General features: G+C 50.1%; 2 protein-coding genes across 2 annotated transcripts in view; both read right to left on the reverse strand.

Moving 5' to 3' along the window:
- lmnb1 (lamin B1) overlaps positions 1-16,970 on the reverse strand; it is a 91,570-nt gene that overhangs the window by 28,252 nt on the left and 46,348 nt on the right. The window lies entirely within an intron of this gene.
- Positions 115-4,014, reverse strand: LOC148390086 (uncharacterized). The gene has a single exon (XM_088392718.1). It carries the CDS (start codon positions 4,011-4,013, stop codon positions 1,605-1,607), a length of 2,409 nt encoding a protein of 802 aa, XP_088248844.1. The 5' UTR covers position 4,014; the 3' UTR covers positions 115-1,604.

Consider the following 16,970-nt stretch of genomic DNA (forward strand, 5'->3'; position numbering starts at 1 on the left):
TGATCGGAGGCTGTTTCCCGACGAATGAGCACTTCAGGGACCACGGCTGATTGGGAAAAGATTTTATTCAACCAATGTCAGAGTGAAGTCTTTCCAAGAAGTTGAGTGGCCCAAGGCATGGATGTAAAAAGCCCCCCAACCCCTGTCAGGCCCGTATCTTTTATACCTGGCAAGGAGCTGATGTCATGGCTTTGTGCACCAGCTGTGGTTTTCAATCTACTAGTTTACTTCAGTCCTAAAAAGGAGATCTTGACCAGCGCTGTTGGTGATGGACGACAACAGCCACTTTACCTTATTATAGGATTGCACACATTGCTGAAACTGAATTCTCCCTGACCAGCAAATGTAGAATAGAATCGTGTCACTGACGCCAGGTGGACATTCTAAGGCCACCTACAGGAATAGAGAGGGAATTCCAAATTACACTTCATTCCCCCCTTCCGGGACAAAGTAATAGTCCCGGAAACGAACTAACAAAAGATGACATCGGCAAAGGTCCAACATCTTCCCCCAACCAAATTTTATATATGCTCACGTCTACAATTTGGCCTAAATCACGCTCAAGGCATGCTACGTAAGGTTATTTTAACTAGGAAAGCTCAAACTATTTAGTTAGCCAATTGCTCCCTGACAACAATCTGAGGCCTCTCAGGAACCACAAGCAAAGAAAATTGAAGTCCACATTATTCAAACGACGATACCACCCCCCTTAGGTAATACCCTTACAACGGTGACAAATTGCGAAGTAATAAATTTGGTGTGGCCCGTTAGAAGCCCCAAAAAGCTGCCGGCCCTTCCTCAAGAAAAAACCTCGCCAGTCTAATGACAAGGAAAAAGAGGAAGGCCCCTTCTACTAACCCCAGCGGTTCCCCTCACCTGGTGTCACCCAGGTGTAAGGAGCCCTGGCACATTACAATCCACAAAACAGTATGAGCTCGCCAAACAGTATGGAAATGGAATGACATGTCCACCTATCACCAAACAGTGAAATTGTACCGACACATGATCAGCAGGCCAGCAGGTAACAAAATGAGGTAAAAATATTGGAATAAACAATGAGGTATATAGTAATGAGGTATCAAAACATCCTATCAAAACAAGCCCCCGAAATGTTGCCCCCTTCTTCATGTGTAAGTGCGTGCCGAGGCAGAGTCCATTCCCCGAATCTTCAGCGATAGAACGTGCTGGGTATCACTGCCCAGGGCCGGCTGTCCATACAAAGTCCTTATGCCCAGGTCACTGTCCATAGAGTCCCTTGCACGGCCCCGGTCAGCATTCAGAGGTTCAGGAACGAATAAGAACTCCTGCCAGTATCGAGTGATGACAATGGCACTCAACGCAAAACTCATGCAACTTTGACACAATAATGATAGTAACTGGTCGCGGGCTGGGCAGCAACATACGGTGGATCACATTCCAGTGGAATCATGCAACACGTCACACAAAAAGGAAAATGAAAACCCAAGGAAGTGGTGCTACGCCGATGGTCCCACTCCTTCATCCCCTAACTTTGGGTTTTCATTTTCGTGTATAGCTCTATTTTTTTGTATTTTTCTGATATTAATTCTCCTCTCCCATGCACTCCCCTTATCATTTTGTTATGTTTAATCCGAGTACCTGTCAGTCACTATCATTTCACCAGAGTACGTCAGATCAGTCTTACAGTCGATCGGGAGCAGCGGCATCTGGGTCTGGTCCCTTGGCATTACCACGCCTATCCACCGTAATATCATGGCCTTTGCGCATGTCATTATCACAGTGCAAAAACAAAGCATCACACATAGTGATATCCCGAGCGCCCCCAACACCTGCGCCACTATCGTCCCTATAGGTCCCAGTCTATCCTGTATCCAGCTGGTTGCTGACCAACCAGCGCCCTCGGACGGTCCAAAAGAATCTCGGATAACTTTAAGCGCGTCGATGATACTGGTAATGTTGTCGGTGTTATCAGGGATCAAAGTGTAGCAAGCGTCATCTGTCAAGTTTAGGGCTATGCACAACCCCCCTTGCCTCGCCAAGATATAATCCAAAGCCATGTCATGTTTAAGCAGGGTCAACCGATGGCTCTTTTGGGTAAGTGACAACTGTCGGAAGCCCTTGATCGTCTCATTCGCAAATCCCTGGAGGGTATACGTAATATTATCTATGTGATCTGCCAAAAATGTCACCCCATACCAGGGAAAGATCCCAAGGCCCCATTTTTCTCCCAAGCTAATTCTCCAATGGTACGCATCCGTAGTGTGAAACGCCGCCATCTCCCTCTTGGCCCTGCTTGGGACCACCTGATAAGTCTCCCCCTCTGGCTTGTGGCCCCTCTTTATTGTCATCACCTCAAACGGGAGCTTCAGGGTAGCAGAATAGCAGCAACCCAACCATCCATAAGGCAAAAACAAATAAGCTTTAGTCCCACATATCCACCAGATGTCTCTAAGGTTACCTATGGTTGTGTTTCCAGGCACCGTGCGATTCTCCACCATCACCGTAATCGCATTATAGGAGTCGGGTAGAGGAAAGGTCACCGGATGGATGGCTCCCCTTTCCCCCCATGCTTCCCCTAGGAATTGCATAGAGTAATAGTCGCAATCTGCCACCCCCATAGGCACCCCCGGACCACCGTGAGTCACGTTAGAGCAAAAACAGGCGGGCACCTTTATAGATGGCACATCTATGGATTCTGGCACCGCAAGTTGAATGTCCTCATGCACGGCGAGCATATCCAAATAGGGAAGTTCACTTATCCACGCGCACACCCCTGTGGGCTTAAAAATCTTCCTGACCTGAGCGTCAGTTTCAGGTGCTTTCCACGACTGCTCGTACACCAACCAAAGCAGTAGCCTAAGTTGGCAATCGTCGGATACCGGCACCGGAACAGTCTGAAAAACAGCTTTCAGCGTACTTGGTGATTTTACCCTTACCAAGCACGGCCCACTCACTGCCATGGACGACTTGATCGAATGCACCATCAGTTGATACCACATGTTTCTTCCTGCCCATTCATCAACCCCCGGTAATGCCAAAGCATCGAACCCATAAGCCTTCCAAGCAGCTTCTCGTCTTGCCATAGCATGCAAATTGGTTCGCACCTCCGCCGGGGACCAGTCCGAGTCCGCAAACGCTTCGTGGACAGGTCCTGGAACGTCAGGCGTCGGCTTTACCGCCTCCGCCGTTGTCATGAGCGTCCCCGACGCGGCCGACTGCGTTTCAATGTTGTCGCCAATCGTTGTCATGGATACAATGTCAATTTTGATTGTGACTGCCTTCTCCGTCTTAACATACTCCGTGACTGTGCTGTCTGGTTGTTCGTCATCAATTTCTTTTTTCTCCGTCAATGTCACGAAAGTAACACTGTCTACCGTCGTTTGGTCGCCCATGCGTTCTGCCTTTCCCACTCCCATTTTGAAACAGGTACACGTATAGTTTCCGAAATCAGTCATGCCAATTTTTGTCAGAAATGGAGCGCAGTCTCCTAACACCTCAAATCGCCTATATGTATTTAGTAACAGTACATTGTCCACATGTGTTCGCTGGGCCAGGGCAAGGATGTTACCGGTGTTGTCTTCCCATTTGGCGGTGTGTCTGCACAGGGACCTTCCTGCCCTTGCGCAATTACATGGCAGTATGACAGCTCTTCCCAACACTCCCTCAACATTGCTCAATGTAACACTCCGGCCGGACTCTGTGGCGGACTGGGCGTCCGTCACTGGGTCCTGTAGGGTGACCGTGTCCATCGGGGACACCATCTCCGGTGGTCGTTGGCTCGGTGTCGCTGTGTGGAGGAGAGTCACCTGCATCTGGGGAGGGCGCGTCGTCAAGATTGACATTGTCGAATTGTTGGCTTCCTCGGTCGTCGGCTGTGTCGCCCCCGATGTCCTCAGGAACAGATACAGCAGACACGTTATCCACCACAGCTCGACCTTGCCCGTCTTCCTCCCGATCTGGGCCCCTGGGCGACTCTTGTTCTGGCAGTTGTTCGGAGTTCTCGCAGCCGCGACTCCCTCTTTGGGGTTCTTCATCTTTGGGCACCTTGACGCAGTGTGTCAGATGGTACCAAGTTGGCGACCCTTTTACTTGCACCGCTGTTCCGGTACAGCGGACAACTTCAAATGGCCCCTGCCATCTTTCGTTATACCACTTGCGGCGGAACACTTTCACATACACCTTGTCTCCTGGCTGAACTGTGTCTTTAGTATTTGCTTCGAGTTTCTCTTGTGCTTCTTCTCGTTTCTGCCTGTCAACAACATAGGTGGAAATATTCCTATGTATCGTGGTTAAATGTTTGACATAGGCTTTCATTTCGTCCTCCAAAATTGACAGGCTTGGGCCTTTCCCACTGGTACGCAAACACGGCGAAGGCATGCGTCTACCGGTTACCAATTCATGTGGGGTCTGATGCAAATCGCGTAGTTCACTCGACCGGCAAACCATCAGTGCCAGTGGTAAGGCAGCTATCCAATTCAAGCCTGTATGTTGACAAATTTTGGAAATTCGATTTTTTATGACACCGTTCATTTTTTCACAAATGCCTTGGCTTTGTGGATGATACACTGCTCCGAGCCGCTGTTTAATTCCCAATTTTTGCATTATGATTTTGACCGTTTTATCCACAAACTCTCTCCCGTTATCTGAAAAAATCCTATCCGGCAGACCCCATCTGCTGATAACTTCGCGGCACAGAAACTTGGCCACAGACTGAGCATCTTTCCGTTTAGTTGGACAGGCCTCCGGCCATCTTGAAAACCGGTCTACGACCACCAACATGTATCTTTTCCCTTCGACAGGTTGTATCATGTCGACAAAGTCCACCACTAGTTCTCTCATGGGGCCATTAGGAGTCGGGATGTAACCCGTGGGGGTGGCTACCCCTCTTCTCACATTGTTTTTCAAACAGATTGCACATTTTCCAATTACCTGGTCGATTTGTTCGAGTAAATATGGCGCCCAAAACCCGTATTCTGCGGTTATTTTTCTCTTTACCTCCCCCCTTGACACATGGGCCAACCCATGTGCCTCCTGGATTAACAGTCCCAGCAAATCTGGCGGCGCCACTACCAGACCTTCGTGATTTCTCCACAGTCCAGTAGGGTCTTGACTCGCCCCCCTTTGCTCCCAAAGGTGTTTATCCATCGGGTTAACGGCTGCCTGCATTAAGATTACATCTCTGAGTGTGACCCTGTCTTCGAGGTCGACCTCATGCGTAACCAACAAAACTTTCCCTTTCTGGCTGCCTTTCGTGACAGCCCTGGCTGCTTCGTCCGCCACTCTATTTCCCTGCGTGACTCTGGACGCATCGGACTTGTGGGCAGCACATTTTGCAATGGCTACTTCTCTAGGTTTCATTATGGCCACCAGCAGCTTCATTATCTGCGCATGATGCTGGATGGGGGAACCGTCAGTCTTCTTGAACCCCCGATTCCTCCACACAGCACCGAACAGGTGGCACACGCTATGCGCATATGCCGAATCTGTATAGATTGTCACTCTTTTCCCTTCTGCGAGCAGGCATGCTTCTGTTAACCCCACCAGTTCAGCAAGTTGGGCCGAGGCCGGTTGTGGCACCACTTCGGCTTTGATCGTTACAAACTCAGGTCCCTGCGCTTGCACGACCGCATAGCCTGCGCATAAATTTTCTCCGACTCGATAACAAGAGCCGTCTGTCCAAAGTTCGAGATCCGCTTCCCTCAGGGGGATAGCTTGCAAATCGGACCGCAGTCTAGAGTATTTTTCTGACTCATGCAAACAATCGTGGGGGTCCCCATCCTCTGAAGTTGGCAAAAACTCAGCTGGGTTTACAGTAGTACACCTTGCTAGAGTGACATCCTCTTGCTCCAAGAGCCTGTAATAGTCCCGGAGCCGGGGCTCTGTCAAGGTGTACTTGCCACGGTTCAACAGAGTCCGAAGACTATGGTGAGTAAGAATTGTCACAGGATAGCCCATGGTGATAGCAGAGGCTTTGTCATACATCAAATAGACTCCAACCATTGCTCTATAGCATGGCGGCAGGCCCATCTCCACCTCGGAGTAGGACGTCGAATAATAGGCCACAGGTTGGGGTCCAGACCCCGTACCTGTAGGCTGACAAAGAATTGCACATGCAAACCTACCCCCCGCCGAGGTTGACGCGAATAACACAAACTTTTTGGAGTAATCTGGTAAAGCCAATGCTGGAGCCTCTTGCAACCTTGCTTTGATTGTTTCAAACGCCACATGGCCATCCTGTGTCCAATCCAGAGTGGCGTGGAGATCATTATTGCCTGTGTCTTTGATCATAGCTCTTAGCGGCCCCACCAATTTGGCGTATTCTTCGACCCAAGAGGCTGAATATCCCGCAATTCCAAGAAAGGTTAACATTTGCCGAACAGTTCTGGGTTTTGGAGCCGTTCGTATCGCCTCCAAATGGCCATCTGAGATACGTCTCTGTCCATACGATATTTTCTGGCCCAAATAGTCAACCTGTTTTTGACAGTATTGTAATTTCTTTTGTGACACTTTATGACCATTTTCTGCCAAAATTTGCAACAGTTTGATCGAGTCTTTGTGGCACGTCTCGACATCCGATGCACAGACAATAATGTCATCCACATATTGAATAACAGTGCTCTGCACCTGTCTTTCGAGCCCTTCGAGATCATCCTTTAACACTTTGTTAAACACATGAGGGCTATGTTTGTAACCCATAGGAAGTCTCTGATATTGATAAAACTGTCCTTTGAACGTGAACCCGAACAGTCCTTGTGATTCGCTACTGAGTGGGACACTGAAAAAGGCGCCACAAAGGTCCACCACTGAAAAGCATTCCGCGTCCGGCGGAATCTGTGCCAGCAGGGTGTGCGGATCTGGCACATCGGCTACATTGTCAATCACCACTTCGTTCACGGCTCGAAGGTCATGTACTAGCCGGTGGGTGTTGTCAGGCTTTTTTAAGGGCAGTATTGGCGTATTACTAAGGGGGGTCTACGTTACCCTCAACACATTTGCCACGAGCAATCCTTCGATCTGTGTTTCAATCCCCCGCACTGCTTCCTCCTTCAGGGGGTACTGTGTTTTCCATGGGGGTCTGCAGCCTGGCCGAAGATCCACTGTTACCGGTTGTGCTGATTTTACAAGTCCAATATCCGTACTATGGCGAGACCACAGGTAGTCAGGTACCTGTCGTAGCATGTCTTCTTTAAGTTGATCTGTCGTCATACTGAGGATGGAGTCGTGTGACAGCTGTACCGTTTGGGGCTGTCCATGTCCATGCGCTGAAACCATGATTTTCATGAACCGTTTATCAACACTCACCCACAGAGCATTGTTTCCTGCCAGCGGGGAAAACTTGAGTGTTTCCGCCTCCGCCATCATTTCTCCTACATGTTGCTGCTCCCAGTCTTCTGCTATCAACAAAGTCACATGTGGGATGCTATTCTTGACTTTAAATTCCTTGTCAATGAATCCGTTTCTCTGGATTTTCATGGCCACTCCCTGTGGTCCCAGGATAATGCAAGTGCCGTTCAATTGCACTTCTTGAGGTTGTTGACGCAACCACTCTTCTGCCTGTGCCTGCGTTAGGGCTTTGTGATATTGTAGCGTGCAGTGGACTGGGTACTCTGGGGTCCTTACTCCTGGTCTATTGGAGCGGATAAACTTCTCCCACTTCTTGTATGGTTCCAACAGGTTGTCGCTGACATCTCCCACCCAAAATACAGTGGGCGTTGACTTCCCGGGCCTTGACTGCATCATCACCTTGTGGCACGTTTTGTTTGGTATTTCAACCTCACATCCATCGGGAGAACACTTTATGGTACAGTTCAATCCACACAGGGCATCTCTGCCAAGGAGGGCAATAGGTGTACGGTTTGACACCAGGACTGGAATTTTTATTGTGTGGTCTTGCCAGCAGAGCTTTACTGGTCTTGTGGAAGGGATCAGCTGTTTAACACCCTCGAACCCTATTGTCCGCACAAAATGACCGGACATGGGGAGATGTGTAGCGTCTTCGGGCCGGATACAAGTGAAAGCCGCTCCGCTGTCAACCATAGCTGTCAAAGGCTGATCATTTACTTTCACTGTTATTGTTGGCTCCTGTTCCGGACCTGACACTACCAGCTGACATCCCCCCTTAGGGCACTCTGGGCATCCCTAAAATCCAGGCTCCGGGCCCCCAAAGGGGTTTACCGGGCCCTGAGGCCTTTGGCCTTGTGGTTTGATTCCCCCTCTGAAGCCACCTCCAGAGGAGTTGTTATAGGGCCTATCACACTGGCGAGATATGTGGCCTGGTCGTCCGCAATTATAGCACGCATTAGGTCTCTGTTGTAGGCCCCCCGGGAGATTAGGCCTTCCTGCCCGTCCTTTGTCTCCACGGGCCGTGGCTCCCCAGAGATGGGCCGGTCTGTTTCCCCATTGAGGGGCTGGGCTGAAGGGCACCACCATGGCTGCCTGCGGAGTTAGGCCATGCGGGGACGTGGGCTGTAGAATGATTTGTTGCGGTGGAGCTTGCACCACGACTGTCTGCTTCTTTTCCTTTTTATTGTCCACGAGCTGCACTTGGTTCAGCCTCCTCACCACTTCTTGGTCCTGCTCCTTTTGAGCCATCTCCTTCTTGCGGAACCAATCAACTTGATGAGCGATGTGATCAGTGTAGACATTAGTCGTCATGCTTCCCAGTCCCACCACTTCAGCCAGTTTGCTCCTCACTTGCACGGGCAGGCCCTTTTGGATCTTATCCCGCAAGATAGATTTTTCCATTTGGGTTGTATCTAGATCATTTCCTATGATGTGTCTCCAAGTCTGATATGCTCTTGCTACGTATGAGCGTGCGTTCTCTGTCAGTCCCAGGGGTTCGAGCACAATATTATCAGGGTTTACATTGGTCGGGTACGCTGCCTTCAGTGCTCCCCACATCTGGCCTCGGACTGCTGCAAACAGGTCAGAGTCATTTGCTGATGTTGTAGCAAAGCGATGTAACCCTGCTTTTCCCAAAATGTCTTTCATGGTATGGACTCCTACCACGTTAGCCAGAAGCCTCTTAATGTCTCCTACCGCGAACTGGGTTCCCACTATGCACTCCTCCAATTTGGATATCCAAGGGTGTGCTCCGTCTTGAATGGTGGGCAGCTTCTCAAGGATGGCTGACATGTCAGAATTCTGCCATGGTTTGTATTCCAGCTGTTGTCCTCTCACCAAAACTGGTAGGATTGTATTTGCCCGCCTTGATCTTTGCTCCTGGCTCAAAAGGGACGCTGGTATTTTGGACGCTTCTTTCTTCAGCTTGCGTTCAGCGACCTCCAACCTTTGCAATTGTTCCTCCAGCTCCTCTTGCTCCTTTGGTTCCACACTCCAGTCCAATTCCTCCAGGCATTGCTTTTTCCTGTTCTTAATGCTCATTAAGGCGGTTCTTCTTCAATCCTCCATGGCCGTGGGGGTGGGGTAGGATCCTTGTCTCCCCCGTCATCATCACTACTGTCGCTTCCACTGTCGGTACTACTAAAATATGTCCTTGTTCTAATCTTTTTTCCCGGAGTGCGTCCTTTTTCCTCCGCTTTTTTCAAAATGGTTTTGATTGTGGGGTCATAGCCCCCCGCTGCTCCTTCAGCATCACTCTGGCTGTCATACTGCAGCTCCTTTCTGGTGTAGTCAAAAGTGCCATGCTTTGCAAATCGTGTTTTATTTCTTTTGCGGGCAGGGCTAGGGTGCATGATGATGGTGGTCTTTGCTCTTCCTGTTTCGACAATGTCCTTATCCTCCGTCTCCAGCTGATAACTTTCTTCCTGATTGATTATCGGAGTTGTGGATATACATTTCCACGGTCTTCACTCACATCATACGGTAGGGGATTCTTAACAGGGGACACATGTGAAAAAGGCATGTTTGCTTTTTCCATTAGATTCTTAGCTTCTTCCATATTTTTCTGCACTTCAGCTTTAATTTTCTCTTTTCTCTGTTGGAACTCTCGGTTCAATTTGAGTCCCTCTTCGTCAAATATTTTTAACAATCCCAATTCCCATTCTCTTTTTTCCTTCCTCTATTCTCCTCTTTTTCCTTTTTTATGTCCTGCCTTGTATGCTGATACTAGTACACGTATAGTCTCAACTACTTCCCTGTTAAAAGTCCCTTCCACCGGCCAAGGCCTCTCGATGTCAGGCCATCTTTTATTCCATTTTTTGGATATTTCTTTAACCCCCTTAATGAGCGGGTAGTTTCTCAGCACTACCTCGATGGGGGTGGTCACCATTGGACTAGCATAGTTCCTTTCTCCCATTTTTTTTTTTTTTTTTTTTTTTTTTTTTGATTGCAGGTAACAATATCAAATAAACAATGCACATACGATTTTGCCAACCTCAGATGGACCCCTTAAGACCGGCTGTCTCAATTGATATTCGATCCGGTGTATTCCGTCCGCGCTATTTCTGTACCCGCACTCAACTTATGTTGGAGATGACACCTTGTTTGAAAAACAATTGTTCACAAGTTTATGATGATCAGTCTGTAGTCAGTCTGCTATCCAATCCCTGTTCTCAGGTTAGAGTGAAATGCAAGAGTTTGTGGACAAAATCACACTGGCCTTATGAATTTGAATGCGACGCTCCACGAAGCTCTTCTCCAGACGACTTGGAAGTTCAGTCTGTGTCTCTTTGTCCCCCTGGAGAAACGGATGTATCCGCCGTCTCAGGTTTTTTATGTAAACAGAAAATCAGAAGTATTGAGGAGAGCCCCAGAGAGCAATATCAATAATTGGTTTTTAATTTTATCATTCTGTCTTTAATTTAAATTAACAAGTCGGGCTTTCCTGCAACTCCAATTTCTCATTGCTCCCAGAGGGTCTAGGGGGCGCCAGCTGACCCTCGTAGGGTCCCTCTTCTTGAGATGCATACATGCACATCTATATTAGTGTCGTATTAGGTAGCATTCCCGTGCTTCTAGTTTCTTGTTAGACAGCTGTGGCACATTAATTCTCCTGGGTTTCAGTTACCTCAGGACCTCCACAGTTGGTCATGCATTCTTTTGCTCCTTCAGCATGCCGTCCCCCATCATCCTGTCACATTTTCTCGCTACCAGCAAGGTAGGCCCCAAAATGGGCACAACTCCGGCCCCACGCCCTGCCCCCACGTCACCCACACGGGGAGTGCCTAGCCTTGAAACACGGTGGGCAGGTACAGGTTGGCCACTCCCTGTCCCGCCCCCGAAGCCAGATTCCCCTCCCCGAGCGGGCACCACAGGCGGGCACGCGCCCCAGAGCACCGAGAAGCACACTATCCTATCCATTCCCTTTGTTTCTTCTACAAGCACTCACACGCACTCAAGAGCACACACACACTTACTCACGATCGCGCACACGCGCACACACACACGCTCACATACACACACCCATGGGTACACTCACACACACACACACACACACACACACAGGGATCCCACACGTCTCTGCACGCGCAGACAATCACAAACAGACGCCATTGAGCGATAAACGCTCACGCACAAACATAGAAGACAGAGCAGGATTCGAATCCATTCCACGTTTTGCTGCTTGCCAACTGCTGCTATGCAGTTTGGTGTTTAACAGTGCAGATATGCACTGACAAATACGCACGTCTTACTTAACTTTCGTTTCGTTTCGTTTCTAATAGCGCTTTATATTTTCCCCTTTATTTTCTGCAGAATTTAACTTAAGTGTGCACAAATTACTTTTTCCCAAGGTATACCAATCCTTGCACTCAAGAGGCCTCATTGCCACGTTTTCCCTTTTCACACAGAGGGATTTTCTCTACACACAAAAGCCGTCCAGCACCTATTTCCCAAACGCGGTCTGTACAGGCTCAAATTTATCAAACTTTGACAGATGTGCATGCTATTATGACACGTCCCCATAGAGGAATCGAACCGCAAGCAGATCGTATCAGCTTAATCAATATTCAAAAACCGCCAGTCCTTCGTTTTACCTGGGGGCCTCTTACACCAGCATTTAAATTGACAAGCCTTATAACTCACATACACCTCTAATTCGATCAGTGCCCAAACGACGTGGCTTCGCGCGCATCATTCTCTTCGGCCCACAGGTCCGTGACCTGGCCGGATATTTCCTTCATCCACTCTCACTCTTCACGGTACGGATGCCAAGGTTGCGCTCGTTCCTATTAGCCAAACGCGGTCGACGCAACCTCCCTTTTTCGTTGGACTTTGGCAGAGACTAGCACGGCCACCGAACATCTCGACAATCGCACTTGGCGCTTGCAGTGTCCCCGCTTGCCCCAGGAATTTGCCGTCTGGGATCTAGATGGTGTGATTTATCTCTTGTCACAACATAGTTCAATCGTACCTGTGTTCCCGCCACAATCACACAGCTAAAATTTCGATCCTCCGCCGGACCATTGAAACGACTAATTTCCACGTCCACGTTTTATGGGACTTCCTACTATTTTCTTCTCGTGACAGCCGACGAGCGTTGTTCTCGACAACCTGTCCTGTTTCACATTCGCCCTCCCTGGAGCGTTTATTTCTTCTCGTTTATCATTCTCACCAGACATGTCATTCATACAATTCCCAAAACGTTTTGTTACTGTTCCCTTTTTATTTATTGTTTTTTATTTATTTTTCCTGTTTTTATTTTACTTTCGCTGTCTCTATTTGGGGCCACTCCCCCTTCAAAAGTCGCATTATGACGGCTTTTGACTAGGAGAGACAATTTTCCCTGGAGCCCGCCGTGGCCCCATCAGATCCGTTTAACTGCCCTCCGTGCGGGGGACAACGCTCCCTCCCCCCCTTTCCAAGAGCGAGCATGCTGCGGCGACTTTGAGTGCAAGCAACTCACCTCAAAACAGGTCGTCGGCCGGCCGCTGGATGCTCGCGGAGAGAGCGGACGGGACGGTCCCCTGGAGAACACGAATCCTGTTCGTGACGCCAAAAATGTGGTATATGGTTTTTGCTGCTTCGCTGGTCTTCAAAAAACACTCGGTGATCGGAGGCTGTTTCCCGACGAATGAGCACTTCAGGGACCACGGCTGATTGGGAAAAGATTTTATTCAACCAATGTCAGAGTGAAGTCTTTCCAAAAAGTTGAGTGGCCCAAGGCATGGATGTAAAAAGCCCCCCAACCCCTGTCAGGCCCGTATCTTTTATACCTGGCAAGGAGCTGATGTCATGGCTTTGTGCACCAACTGTGGTTTTCAATCTACTCGTTTACTTCAGTCCTAAAAAGGAGATCTTGACCAGCGCTGTTGGTGATGGACGACAACAGCCACTTTACCTTATTATAGGATTGCACACATTGCTGAAACTGAATTCTCCCTGACCAGCAAATATAGAATAGAATCGTGTCACTTGTTGGGTTGACAACATTTATCTGAAATCAATCTCGAGGACGGTAGGTTTTTCTTGGCTTAGCGTTTTCTCCTGCGCAGAAGGGCGCACCCCAGACACACGCAGCAAGTGTGGCTGAGATTCGCGCTTTGCTCTGAGTTTAGCCGTGCCTTTATTGAGAGAGAAACAAAGGGGCAAGTGTACATGGTCGAGTAGGTTTCCAGACAGGAAGAACATTCCATAGCTATATCCCATTACCACAGAACACAGGGGGTACTCTTATGGACGGGGCAGTATGGACGTCTCATGACCATTAGTTCAACAAAGACGTAGTCTTTAGTGCCTCTGGGAATACATTGCTGTGCCGTACTCATGACTTCAACTTAAATAAGACCTTTGTCTGCTTCAGCCGTCCCATGACAATCACATGATCTGCACATGTCTAGCTAACTGTGGGGCTTATTGTATAGCGCGGCTAATGACTGCCATATGCCCCCAAGTCATTTTCACGAGGCCAGATGGTCACATACTGCGGAGAATCTTGCACACAAAAGTAGTTACATAGAATCCAATGATAAAAACTATATTATTTCCAACATCACTGACGCCAGGTGGACATTCTAAGGCCACCTACAGGAATAGAGAGGGAATTCCAAATTACACTTCATCGGCTTCATCGGTCAGACATTGTGCATTTTCAAAGAGGAGGGAATTGAAGGTTTTCAGCGGCTGCAGGGACCAAGGAGCTTTGCATTTAGTGTGCACGAGACGGGTTTTTCGTCATCAATGCCCGACGGGAACGATAGTGATCGGCCATTGTGGACGGTCGTTGCACGCAGCAATTCCGATCGGCCATTGCAGGTTCAACCGAGAGGAAGTGTGCGGCTTTGGTGCGGCCGTTGCGATCAGCCATTGCGCGCGGCCGTTCTGATTGGGAATTGCGCGTGGTTGTTGCGCGCAGCAATGCCGATCGGCCATTGCAGTTTACACCGAAAGGAAGTGTCCGGCTTTGGAGTGGCTGTTGCGCTCGGCTGTTGCGATCGGCCAACGCGCGCGGCCGTTCCGATCGGTCATTGCGTGAGGTCGTTACGCGCACCCGTTCCGATGGGCCATTGCGCGCGGTCATTGCGTTCAAGTTCGAGCGCCGCTGTGGAAATGTCGCCCTCCAGCCTAAGCTCAAAAGTCAATGAATGGGCCTCAGCATTTTGTGCAATATCGACCGAAAGGAAGTATGCGGCTTTGGAGCAGCTGTTGCGCGCGGCCATTGCGATCGGCCATCGCAGTTTCAACCGAATGGAAGTGTGGAGTTTAGAAGCGGCCGTTGCGCGTGGCCGTTCCGGTCTGCAATTGCTCGCGGTCATTGTGCTCCTGTTGTATCGCCGCTGTGGGAATGTCGCCCTCCGGCCAAAGCCCAAAAATATATGAATGGGCCTTCGCACTTTTTGCAATTTCAGTGTACGGCTTTGTGGAGGCCGTTGTGCGCGGCTGTCGTGATCGGCCATTGCGCGCGGTCGTTGGGATCGGCCATTGCGCGCGGCCGTTGCGCGCCGCCGGTCCGATCGGCCATTACGCGTCGTTGCGCTCCTGTGGGAGTGCTGCTGTGGGAATGTCACCCTCCAGCCAAAGCCCAAATGTAAACGAATGGGCCTTCGCACTTTGTTCAACCGAGAGGAAGTGTGCGGGTTTGAAGCGGCGGTTGCGCGCGGCCGTTGTGATCGGCCATTGCGCGGGGTCGTTGCGCGCGGCCGTTCCGACCACGTGGTTCGTTCACGCAACTGTAGGACGCCTGACCCATTCTTTTTATAGTGCCGTCGCAAATTTGAGTTGATCTCCAGGCTGGAGAGGCTAATTTAAAGACATTTCCGTCCCACCGTGCAACAGCAGCGCGCCGGAAGCATTATTGTCACAATAACAGACGGAAAATAATTAAAAATTTAAATGGAATTCCGTGTGAGAGTGACTGATTTTTCGTCATTTCTGCCCGACCGGGGAACCGCAGCCTGACGCCCGAGTGCACCTCCACGTGTTTGGCTTGAGTTTTTTCGGCTTCATCTGCCAGACTTTTTACATTTTGAAAGAAGAGAGAAGGGGAGGTTTCAGCGGCTGAAGCAAGCGAGGAGCTGTGCACATAATGTGCACGAGGTGGGGTTTTCGTCATTTCAGCCCGACCGGGGAACAATAGCGGCCGTTGCGATTGGCCACTTCCCGCAGCCGTTCCGATCGGCCATTGCAAGCGATCGTTCTGATTGACCATTGCGCGCGGTAGTTGTGTGTCGTCGTTCCGATCGGCCATTGCGCTCGGTCATTGCGCTCTTGTTGGAGCGTCGCTGTCGGAATGTCCCCCTCCGGCCTAAGCTCAAAAGTAATTGAATGTGAATTCGCACTTTGTGCAAGTTCAACCGAGACGAAGTGTGCGGCTTTGGAGTGGTTGTTGCTCACGGCTAATGCGATCCGCCAATGTGGGCCGCCGTTCCGATCGTCCATTGCACGCGGTCGTTGCGCGCGGCCGTTCCGATCAGCCATTGTGCGTGGTCATTGCTCTCCTGTTGGATTGCTGCTGTGGGAATGTCGCCCTCAGGCCAATGCCCAAAAGTAAATGAATGGGCCTTCGCACTTTGTGTAATTTTAACTGAGAGGAAGTGTGCAACTTGGGAGCAGCCGTTGCGCGCGGCCGTTGAGGTCGGCCATTGCGCGCGGTCGTTACGCGCGACAATTCCGATCGGCCATTGCAGTTTCAACCGAAAGAAAGTGTGCGGTTTTTGAGCGGTTGTTGCGCCCGGCCGTTGCGATCGGCAATTGCGCGTGGTTGTTGCGCGCAGCAATTACGATCGGCCATTGCAGTTATAACCGAGAGGAAGTGTGTGGCTTTTGAGCGGCTGTTGCGCGTGGCCGTTGCGCGCGGCAGTTGCTCGCGGCCGTTGTGCGCGGTCATTGCACGCGGCCGTTCCGATCGGCCATTGCGCGCGGTTGTTGCGCACGGCACTTCCAATCGGCCATTGCAGTTATAACCGAGAGGAAGTGTGTGACTTTTGAGCGGCTGTTGCGCGTGGCTGTTGCGCGCGGTGGTTCCTCGCGGCCGTTGTGCGCGATCATTGCACGCGGCCGTTGCACGCTGGGTGCATGATTGTACCAGGGACGTCCCACAAGCGCGAACGCGTGAGCGCGCACACACACACACACACACACACACACACACACACACACACACACACACACACACACACACACACACACACACACACACACACACACACACACACACACACACACACACACACACACACACACACACACACACACACACACACACACACACACACACACACACACACACACACACACACACACACGCGCGCGCACACGCACGTATTCACAGCGTCATATGCAATGAAGCACACAAGGCAGGAAACAAGACAGGCAAGTGTACCCTTACACAATCAGCGACGCACTGATGGTTGGGGCTTTTTGAGGGGTCATTTGGAGGTTGGACGCGATGCCCGAGTGCACCTCCAGCCGTTCGGCTGGACTCTTTTTGGCTTCATCGTTCGGATTTCGTGCATTTTGCAAGAGGAGGGAAGGGGTAGGTTTTCAGCGGCTGACGCCCAAAATTAAATAAACGGGCTTTTACACTTTGTGCAATTACAACTGAAAGTGTGGCTTTGGAGCGGCCGTTACATGCGGCAAAGGCGATCGTCCAG

Source organism: Syngnathus floridae, chromosome 12, assembly GCF_059516105.1.
Source record: "Syngnathus floridae isolate MCC-2025c chromosome 12, RoL_Sflo_1.0, whole genome shotgun sequence".
Classification (NCBI taxonomy): domain Eukaryota; kingdom Metazoa; phylum Chordata; class Actinopteri; order Syngnathiformes; family Syngnathidae; genus Syngnathus; species Syngnathus floridae.

Bases quoted from the DNA above. Each gene is read 5' to 3' on its own strand.
- LOC148390086 (XM_088392718.1), bottom strand. From the start codon at position 4,013: ATGAAGAACCCCAAAGAGGGAGTCGCGGCTGCGAGAACTCCGAACAAC.